This window comes from Pundamilia nyererei, unplaced genomic scaffold (assembly GCF_000239375.1).
Source record: "Pundamilia nyererei isolate P.nyererei 1_Seehausen unplaced genomic scaffold, PunNye1.0 scaffold00150, whole genome shotgun sequence".
Lineage (NCBI taxonomy): Eukaryota > Metazoa > Chordata > Actinopteri > Cichliformes > Cichlidae > Pundamilia > Pundamilia nyererei.
In genome coordinates this window covers 961679-973000 of record NW_005187551.1, presented here as the reverse complement: position 1 = coordinate 973000, position 11322 = coordinate 961679, and the positions used below count along the sequence as shown (strand labels likewise).

The window sequence follows — 11322 nt, the reverse complement described above, 5'->3', positions numbered from 1 at the left end:
TAGGGTCTTTACTTTACAATATGAAGCACCTTGAGGTAACTGTTGTTGTGATGTGAATATTAAGCCATGTGTTTTAAACATGTTCACAATGATATTCCTTCTTTTGTTTTTTCACAAAGTTTACACTGTTTATTTATTGGGTGTTTCCCAATAAATTCACTAATTGATAACACGAGATTACACTCTACTTATGCCGATGATCACTTAATATCCACATGAAGAAGCACAGGAATCAGCTTCAGGTCATAAACGTTTTTTTTTCCTGCACTTTAATGTTTTAGAATGATATATATTCAGAGATTGACACTTAAACTTTCTAAAATAGTGAAACTAGAGTTTCTTATATTTTTCTCTCCAGTCAGTAAAACTCAGACATCAGCCAATCCTAGTCCAAATATTTCGGATACACGAGAATGATGTTGAAACCTGAAGCAAACAGTGGCAATGTAATTCACAGAATTAATATCTAGCGATCAAACTTGTCTAATGAAGAAAGCTAGAATAAATTACACTACCAGAAAGTAATTCTTTAAATTAAAATTTTCCCTTTTTTTGGCTTTTCTGTAGGATGTAATAAAAGTGTGGAGTCGCTGTTTAATCTCAAAATCACGTCCTCGTACTCTATTGAAGTGCCTCGTTTAGGACGCCTTTGTTAGTCGGGACAGCGATTAATGTTGAGCTGCAGGAGGCGGGCAAATAGATGTCACTGTCGTGTTGAAAAGGCCCATTAATCTGAGGTAACTTGATACAAAGATGGGTCGCGGTGGGTGAGCGCCAATTAGAAGCAATTATCACCTGTTCTGACAAAAAAAATTGACGCGAGCCTTTTTAAACCAGCGCTCGACTAGTCAGATAGATCCAAAGAGGCCTAGTAATGCGTGCCTGGAGCATAAACAGTGTTTGCAATGATGTTTTCAGTCTTTAAAGTTCTTTGTCAGAGAGTTAAAATCCATCATCCTGAAGTGTTTACTCTATTTTGTCTACCTCTTGCAGGTTTGTCACTGAGATTTGACTTGAAGGAAACTATGAAAAATTGGTGACATTTGAAAAAAAAAAATACATAGGGCATGCACTGCAAAATGAGCAGGGGAAATATAAAGTGTAGACAGTAATAAATGGGCTGGAACTCAAAACGACCTGCATTCCCCTTTAAAAGAAAATGTTGATGTTGGATGACATTGTCCTGTTGTGGACTGTGAAGGGGTGATGGCTACTCAAACAGATCACAGGCAGCCTGTCAAGCAGTCAATATTGACTCAGCTGTTGTGTTGCTGGTGTGCGACACGCCTGAATAACTGAGTTACCGAGCAGCATGCATCCCGTCATTCCACTGCTTTCTCTCTATTTGAGCCATAAACGGCGCCTGCTGATTCAACGCTGGTAATGCAGCCACAGCGAGTGTGAAATGCAGGTACAGGCTATGAAAGGAATGGCTTCGTATATATCGGGTTAGGTGGTGTTATGTGTTAGCTCTGTGTTTGTCAAGGCAGCTGGGCAGTCTTGCACGTGTGCAGTGTTTTTTTTTTTTTGTTTCTTTTTCTTCCAGCCAAAGCTTCAGGAATCACGCAGAGAGAAAAGACATCAGAGAGAGAATAGAAGAGAAAGACACAGCTGAGGGGGAGAACAGTCAGGAGCTGCACGGGGAGGGTTACGGTTCTACTTACATTTGCAGCCATTGTCCCACAAATAGCCGGGCAGACACTCCTGACACTTAGGCCCTGTAGTGCCCTCCTTACATATACAAAATCCTGTGCCATTACAGCGATCATTGACTGAGCCATAGGGATTACAATTACATTCTGGAAAAACAAAACACACATACACACACACAGGCTGGAGAAAAAAAGGGTAGTGCTTTGACTTCCCAGCACAAGTCTAGGATTTTCACAGCGTGGTCTGCGGTCCTCGAGCTCTAGCTTAAGAAGGTGCTTGATTATTATAACTGGTAAAAGAATGGGAATAGATTTAAAGACTCATACAGGGAAAAATGCTACCATTTCAACTGTAATGGAGACAGAATGAGTGAGAATGAAGCTGGCTCTAGATACATGAACATTTTCTATTCATTACAACATACTTGTAATTAATATAGCATTAATTTGGCTGTTTTAAAGAACACAGCGTGCAATGAGCAGATATGCAAAGCACTATCAGTAGCTTTGATTTTTTCTTTTTAGATGGACAAAGTGAGCCTATCTGAACATGCTCTTCCAAAATCTGAGTCATTCAAACAGGTAGAGGTAGCAAAAGATGGCAAGAGAAGACAGGAAATGTGATGAGAAGGTAGAGATGGATAATGATATGAAACAAAGATAAAGACTGAATGTTCCAGAGGAATGAGAGAGTACATTGAAATGGGCATTGTAGTAATATGTTCTTTAATTCCCTCTAATTTTTAAATGGCTCTGTAGACTTATTGTTATCCTTTGATAAGAATTTGGCTTCATCTTTAATTGCCTATTACAAACAGAAGACAGCGGTGCTCTGGCTGCAATTTGAACATAAAGCGCTTCATGAAAGCAACACGCCCAGTCTCTAGTGCCTCACACTCAACTGACCTTCCCACTTTTCAGAGCACCTGGAACACTCTGCAGTCAAAGTGACACTTATTTTGACAGTCCCTGACCATCACATTGCACCTTCTGTGTCTGTGCTGGCTGCACGCGGCTGCGCCTGAGTGACATCCAAGGGTCAGGCAAGAGGAGAGAGGTGACGGCAAGTGACAAAGTGGGGGGTCAGCGAGAGAGAGGCAGGGTGACGGCGAGTTTGGCACGCAGTAACGCCTCGGCGACTTTTAATGCCTTGTGACAGGTTTCAGCTGCTGCTCCTGAGGCCATTTCATGTATATGACATATGCACTTGTGTGGCACCTCTGACTGGCGGTGTGACTTCGCTGCAACATTTCTCTCAGAACTCTTGTTGCTTGTCAGACTCCCCCCTCAGGACTCACAAATGCACCTGGCACTGAGCGCTGTGAATTCACACTACATGTGCTAGCTAAAAAATTCAACGGGGAACCGAGATACTGCCCTAGGAACCGTAGGAAACGCAATTTTTACACATAGACAAAGTAGATAATGCATTTTATGAATGCCTGCGTAAAAGTCATGAACAAAATAACAGGAACACCAAGTGGAAATGGCCTTTTACCTCAGACATAACCATAAAGGTGGCATTTGCTTCACCAGCAAGTATTTTGGCAATACTGAATACATTTGCTTGTAAGTTCCACCACCAATTTTATGTAGCCTACAGTACTGTGCGAAAGTCACAAGTCACCTCCAAATTTTTTTAATATTTTGCTAGGAAAATGGAGAATAGGTGCAGTGATTATTCAAACATGTAATCATACATGGGAATGAGTATATGGTATAACCATCTTTATTCTTCAACACAGCCTGAACTCTCTTCAGCTATAGTTCTCCAGACTTCCTGAAGGAAATTCAAAGCTCTTCTTTGGAAGTTTGCTAACTTCTATTTCCTTCTCTGTCAAGATGATCCCACGTTGCTTCAATAATGTTGACGTCCGGGCTCTGGGGAGGCCAATCCATGACTGATAGCCTCCCACTGCGTGCTTTTTCTATCCAGGCATGCTGTCAGTGTGTTTGGGATCATTGTCATGCTGGAAATTCTTTCTTTCCAGATGCTATTGCATGATGGATCAAAATCTGCTGGAACTTTTCTGCAATTTTTTCAAGATCCCAAACACCTCTGGCTGAAATGCAGCTCCAAACCACGACAGAGCTTCTACCATGTTCACAGATGGCTGTAGACATTCAATTTTGTACCACACTCCTGGCCTCCTTCATACATATTGATGATGTCCAAAATTTTTAATTTGGATTCAAGACTGCATCCAACCTGTAGCCACTGATTTTCCGTCCAGTTCTTGTATAATTTGGCAGAACCTCAGCTCCCCCCTTATTATTTACCTTGCTTGATAATGACTTGTTGACAGCCACTTTTCCACTAAGACAAGTTGAGGGTTTGGTCATCAGCAGATCAACTAAAGAGCCAAATCTATCTCTCAGGTCCTGTGTCAGGTGTTTGCTGGAATTGTTTCTTATTTCCTAAGGACATGACTTTCAGATACTGTTCATCTGCTGCAAATAGTTTTTTTGTAAGTTCTGCCGCTTCTTATATTGTCCTGCTTTCCTAAGATTTTATAAGGGTACACATGATGCACAGACATGCCTTTTAGCTAATAGCTCTTTGAGAATCTACCTGTTGGTGCAAAAATACTATTTGATATCTGTTAAATTATGTTGTCCTTGGCATTTTATTTTATTTTTTTGTAGATTCCACAACTGGCATCTACTAAGAAAGTGCCTAAAACACAATTTAAATTTGGTTCTTTCCCATTTGTCTGTAATGTTGGACACAACAGTGATTCATCCCGTAGGTTAGGTGCCTTTGAGTGATTCACATGTGTTAAGTGGCTTAACAAAAAAACACTCCTGTGTTTTGCTCACTATTGCTCAAGACCACTTTAAACATAAGAAAATCTGACTCCTGGGAAGCAAAATATTAAAAAATGAGGGGTCACTCAACACTTTGTGGTCTATATGTCATGTCATACAAGGTTTCGAAGGTTACCTTTGGACAAAGCAAGACTAAATGTTATCCTTAATCTATAATGTCCTAAGCTAAGGCAACATGCTTCTGTCTGTACCTTAATAATAAACATAAAGACATAACAGTGCTCTCAGTTTTCTTATCTAACTCAGCTATATCCTAACATTTGAACTGTTTCTCCTTAATGACAGAATTTGTACAGAAAATTGTGACAAGGCACAAACCTGCTAACGTTTCAGATGTAGCTGTTGTGACCATTTCACACTAACCAATTTCTAATCACCATGCAGCTATTCAGGAGGACATTTATTCCTCAAATTATAGTTTTCTCACCTCGCCCACATGCTAAACCTTGAAAATAGGATCATTTTGGCTTCAATATACACCTTTCAAATAAAACCTAGCTAGCAGCAAGAGATTACAATAAAACACAATATATGAGAGCTAGTAGGTAAAAATAAAGGTATATTTAATAAATGGTAAACTGCTAATTTTAATATGATGCTAAAGACTCCCTTAAGCATAACCTGCTAACACCCAGGCTAACAAGGAGATTTATGAGCAACAACCTTGTGTGAAAGCAGAAGAAGCAAAAGAGGAAGATGACTGGACATGGAAACAGGAGAGTGTATGAGTGATGACGTGTTGGGGATGAAACTGACAATTTCTCTAATGAGGAGTCAGAGACAGGAGGTGAGGTGAAGAGAGTGTGAAAGCGTGGTGGTGGTGAAGGGGCCCGGATGGGGGACTGACCTATGCACACATTTTCATCGTCCAGTTCTGCTGAGGCATTGCGGTAGTAGCCCAGCTTGCATAGCTGGCAGTGCTGGCCCCTAGTGTTGTGCTTACAGCTCACGCAAATGACGGTGTTTAGCAGCTCGATATAGCTGCATCGGTTGGAGTGGCCGAAGCATTCGCAGTCTTGCAAAGAGAGAGCAAGTGTGAAGTGAGGAGAGGGGAGGAGGAGAGAAAAGAAGGAGAAAGAGACGCGGGCGAGAGCGTTGGAATTGTTGCTTTTGCAGCGAGTGCTACGGCGGTGGGGTTAGCAAGTCTGATGGAGGCTCCGTGGCATGCGAGGTTAAAAATGGAGATGGTTTGAGGAGAAGATGTTGGGGGGAATGACAGGTAAGGTTGGTCGTGATTAGTCTCGCATGGGCATGGCCAGAGTTAGAAAAAAACAGAAGTTTCACATAAAACACCACGGCGTTAGTAGAGAGGTCACATCACTTCAAGCACACCACAGCACGAGGCGACAAAGGCTCTGAAATGACAGCACAGAGACACGATCACATCAGGAGCACCGCGCAGCATGAGGCAGGTCAAACCATGAATGAAATGGATGTCTCAGCCGCTGAGAATGGCGTGTGAGGGAATTTGGAGGTTTTTGTGTAAGTCTTAATGTCAGCGGTTATCTGGTCTGAAGAGAGGATGAGATGAAACCTTTGTGTTTTCTTTTAAAACCCTTTGCAATGACTGATGTATTACTTATCTTTAAAACCCTTAATTCATCCAACAAACATTTCTTTAGTTGTTTTTTAGTCCGACCCAACTGAGTTTTCAACAAGCAATCAGCGAGGCAAGTGAGTGTGTGGTGAATTGTAGCTGGGTGGGAAAGTGACATTGCCTACTATGCAGTCATGCTTAGTTAGATAAAGCTATATTGAGTCGAAGCTGCTACAATCCATGATACTCACTGGCAGTCCTGCCCTAAGGCTTGCAGGATGGGGCGTGTCCGGCCCCAGCTCTGTTCCAGTGAGGATCAGCCCGTCACTCCGAGTGACCACTGACACCATGTGTCACAGCACAGACAGATGTGACCCTTAAGCCACACTGGCAGCTGCTTGGACAGAATGCCCACTCACAGCTCCACGATAAAGTGGTTAGTGCAGGAGGCTTTCGTCCAAGGGATTGTGTTTATTAAGAATCTGTATTGAGGTCAGTTCTCTCTGTCCAGACACTAATAAACTCGGCACGTCTCGGAAACGAAGGTACAGCAAGTCCAGTTCACACTACCTTTCACCTAAATCAGCAAGTCTTATCCAAATGTAAGCTAAGGTCCTCTACGTTAGATGCCTCCCTCTTGCAGGCATACTCTCAGAAGACAAATAATCTCTCCTTTCTAGAAATAGGCTAAGGTTATAAATCATGCACGGCGCGCACAGGGAATAAAAAGTCTCAGGTACATGTTCCCCCCCAAAATAGTTGTAGCCTCAAACACCCACTTTATTTTCAGTGAAAAAAGAAATGATTCCAAGGGACTTTTATAGTGTTTAGAATACGATTCCATAGATGAATGAGTCGTCCAGTGAAAGCCATCAGTCTAGCTCTGAGCTGGAGATACGGATACAGAGTGCTCTAGCACTGGGGTAGTGTCACAAGGGTTGGGGAGGGTTGGCGGGGGGGTAGCTCACAGGTTAACAGAAACATCAGTTCATACAGGAAGAAGGCTTTGGGTGTCATCTGGGATTGGGTGGGGACAATGTGGGAATTCCAGAGCTCCTACCTCGCTTGCTGTTTGCAACGTGGACAGAAGGGGCAGTGGACAATGCAACTTGAGGAGCTACTAGACAAATTAAAAGAAACAAACAAACAAACAAACAAAAAAAACCCCCATGATATTGCAATTCAACATAACACATGTAATGCCAGAGAATTAAGGATACCAAGCATCACGCCTAATAAAAATATAACAATAAAAGAAAAGAAAAGAAAGGAAACATACGCAATAAAGATGAATGATGGCATTGAGAAATAAGGAGTGACATTGCCAAGTGAAGCTGGCTGCGTGTAGCAGCATCTGTTACAAATGCCTTCGATTCAACAATTCAAATATTATGGACCCTCTTTTACGCTTCATTTCATTAACAAGTGCTTAGTATAATTCAAAACTGTCTGTGTATGTTTCCCCAGACAGAAACTATACCCTGACAAACTACTCTCCACCTCGGTGGAGGCCAGCCAAGAATTTTCACACTATAAATTTGTGCACAGCTGCGTGGGTAAGGAAACTGGCTAGCAGTGAACACATCAATCCCTCCATTCTTTTACGGCTATAAAGCAAACAGTGGGGAAAAGGAAATAATGGGCCCGGCCTCTGCCATTGTACCAGGTGACATAAGCCCTTGCCACATACATTGTGAGCGCTTGGCTGCAGTCATGGAAACACAGAGCTGAGCGGTTGTGCGCTAGTTGTGAGGTGGCTGAACACGGCATCTACATGATGGATTAAGCTAAGTTGAGCCCAACACTTTCAAAAAAAGACAAAAGTGAAACCTCTCCTGCTTTTCTATCTAATGAGCTAACACGGTGCTGAGAGCTGAGCACCTAACTGAAACAGTGTTAATGTATAAATCAGAGCTGCAGCAACCTCTTGAGCCTCCAGGGTGCGACAGGCTGACTTATAATGTTTTTGGGCTTTTCAAGAAGCCAGGAAAAAGGGAAGGATAGTTTGGGCTACCAAAGAGTCATTTTTGACAACTATACAAACACCTGAAGTAAATGAATCTGCAAAACAAAAACATAATTGTTGCATAATCTTAGATGCCTACCTTCTTTTCGGTTAGCGACACCTAGGGATGACACATTCGGCCGAACTGCGTGCAATTGAGAGAAATCAGGAGTTAATGATGTGTCCTCGTGTGATGCACTTTACAGATCATCTAAAGAGGGGAGACTATGTGGTAGTGGACACAGACAACTGGAGATATGAACATGTCCAGCATGACTCAGATCTGTAAATCAGGAAACAGCACGATGGGGCAGGGCTGACATGGACGGGCAGAGAATGCATCCAAAGAGCCATTAAAAGGACGTCGGAGAGACGTTGTATGTAATTTGTGTGACGTCCATGACCTTGCTGTGCAACTGTATGTTTATGGCAATGGCAATGATGAGTGGGAAAAAAAACTGAAGACAAAAGATCAAGAAAAAAACCCAAACTCAGTTAAACTTAGTATTTAGCTCATGATTTATGCAAGGGACTCTATGTATAGCAAATGAAGACGTTAGGGGGCATTTTGTTTAATTCATCACATTGACTGAGTAATCAATATCTAATTACAGTGTATTTCTGGTGGAGGAATAACAATGAATAAATAATGGCAGGTGTTGGGACTTGGAATGACGGACTGCTGTGGGTAGCATAACCTCATAATTACATACAAGTCAGTATTTCCGTGTCAGGGAAATACTTTGCGGTTGGAAATGGAGAGGACTCAAGCAAAGGGAGGAATACGGATAAGTTTCCTCATCGTGCCCCTTCATCTCTTCACTTGATCTTTCTGTCCTTTCGCTATTGACTCCATGAATCATGCAATCTTGGGTAATTAACATCCAGCGGTGTCTTGGCAAGAAGCCACTTACTCTAACTATGTGTGAATAGAGAATATGACTGCTGTTCACCAAGTGCAATCTTTTAAATAATGACTTTTTTCCCTTGTGAAATAATGGTTTCGAATCTTTTTTCTTTTTTTTTTGTAAGTGGGCTGGATTTCAATAAAACATTAGTTTTGAGGTTTGTATGTCTTTACAGAGTGACAGTCGCTTTAAATACCCTCAGTGCTGATTTCAAAACTGCTCGAACGAAAGAAGAATTTGATTCTTCGTGGGGATTCTGGCATCGGTGACGACTTTGACGTCTCCGCTGGGTCTGAGTCACACGAGTCACAGAATGAAATGCTGTTTGAAAATGAGATATTAACAAATAAAGAGCTTTTGAAAAAAAGCTCTTTTTTGAAATCTACTTTGAAATACTTTGTTCGTGTGATAATCACTTAGCAGTGAAACCGTTTGGTCAAAACAGCTGCAAAAAAAAAGGCTCTGCCAGGAACATTTGGAAGGGAAAAAAGGTGAGAACGCTGCACTGTCTAGATCTGTCGAACAGCTGATCTAATTGCTAAAGTATGATGATATTTAATCACAACCTGTTTCCAAAAAAAGTTGTGGTGCTGTGTGAAATGTGTTTCAACATAAAGCACAATCCTTGTCAAATCGTTTACCTGAAAATGGCACAAAGACATTAAAAAAAAATCCAGGTTTGATCATTTTAAATTTGCTGCCAGCATCAAGTAAAGAAGGCTGAGTAAACAAAAGCCTGGAACCTGTGTAGCATCAAAAATAAAATAAAGTAAGACAAAAATATTAAACAACTGTTGAAACATCTCCTAACTAATTGGTTATATTAGCGTAAGGTCAGTAACACGACCGATTATCAAAAAGAGCAAGAAAGCCTCTCAGAGGTAGCGATGGAGAGGCGTCTGCTCCTCTGTGTATTACTGGGTGTGCAAACAGTTCAACAACGATTCTCTGTGCTAAATTTGAAAGGGATTTAATAATACACGGTACATAATATCATCAGTAGATTCAGAGAATATTGAGACATCTCTTTACATAATGAACAAGGCTGCGATCTTCTTGGGCCTTCGAACGGCACATTTGGTTCTGGAAATCACTGCATGAGCTCAGGAGCACTCAGCAAACACAGTTCAAAGCTGCAAATACAAAAGAGCCACGCTAAAGGAGAAGACAACAAGAAGTAAAGAAAACTGCCCTTTTCTGAACCTGAGCTCATTTAAGATGAGCTGAGGTCAGGCATTTAATGTTATCTGTGCACAGTCCAAAATCCAGCCTTCATGCTGGTAAATGGCTGCTTTGGTGTACACTGGGTACTTTGCAAATTTATAAAGTAATGCTATAAATGTTAAACAATACATATAGGTTCTTAAGCAACAATGCTGGCATTTTTTTTCTTTAGAGAAGGTTTTGCTCATTTCATGAAGGTAATACAGCTCCAGAAAGTCTCAATGTATTGTCTTTGTACCACTTTCAGTGAAATACAGTTTCAAATCATAACAATAATTTTATTTTCATTTTACACATTTCCCAAACTTGCATTCTTTTGGAAACAGGGTTTCTGTGTTGGCAACTGACGGGATGTAATGCACATCTAGGTTCCATTAATTATTTTGTTATGGGGAATATTCAGGAGTGAAATGAGTGGTGACGGATTTTAATCAATGCCATACTTATAATGAAATGCAATCTTGCAGAGCCAGAATTGTTTTTTAAAATATTAATTTCACTTTAATGGTCTGCATTAGGCAATTCTGCCTGGCTTAATAAACTTGAAATAGAATTGAGGAAAGTCAATAAGGAATTCAATTACCTTCAAAAAACAACATAAAAAGTGCAGGGCTTTGTTTTTTCTCCCCCAAACAGTAGCTTTGTTTCCAATCCTTAAAAAAACAAACCTCAAGGACATCATAACCTTTTCCCCCCTTAGCCTGTTCTTACTTTATTAATGATGCGACTTAACGTTGGTTTGTGTTTGCACTGAAAATGGCCTCATCCTCTTCAGTGTGCTTAAAAAATAAGACAGTCAGCATGTTTCATTTTTTTGTGTTTTGTTGGTTCTGTGGAAGGCTGCTGCAACAAGACAGCCACTCGTGAGAAATCTAAATCCCCGTGGGCCAATCTGCATGAGAAACGAAGACTTTGGTTTGTCAGAGTGTCCTTTCTACATCGCCCATCCTCCCTCCCCAAAACACACACACGTACACACACACGCACTTATCAGCATGCACACCCGCCCTGTAAAGGATTTGAGGACAGCCGTTGGACATGGTCTGGCCTGGCATTTTGGAAGGGACGGAGAGGATGGATGTGCAGCAGTGAATATGTACGTGTACACAGCATGTATGAAGAGCATGCCCACACACACTAAGCACTAATAATGCCGTGCATGAAGAC

The 11322-nt window shown here is 41.3% G+C and overlaps 1 protein-coding gene across 7 annotated transcripts in view; it reads right to left on the bottom strand.

Moving 5' to 3' along the window:
- Positions 1-11322, bottom strand: part of ntng1a (netrin g1a) — a 117464-nt gene that overhangs the window by 7460 nt on the left and 98682 nt on the right. For 3 of the 7 annotated variants that reach the window (XM_013913785.1, XM_013913786.1, XM_005744885.2), the window contains exons 6-7: positions 5329-5496; positions 1665-1799 (exon numbers count right to left, since the gene is read on the bottom strand). The exons of 1 other annotated variant lie outside the window; for it this stretch is intronic. In XM_013913785.1, the coding sequence (XP_013769239.1) occupies positions 1665-1799; positions 5329-5496 (303 nt within the window). Of the gene's footprint in view, positions 1-1664; positions 1800-5328; positions 5497-7078; positions 7139-8123; positions 8169-11322 lie in introns of all 7 variants that reach the window. 3 more of the 7 variants (XM_005744886.2, XM_005744887.2, XM_005744888.2) reach the window with 3 other exon arrangements.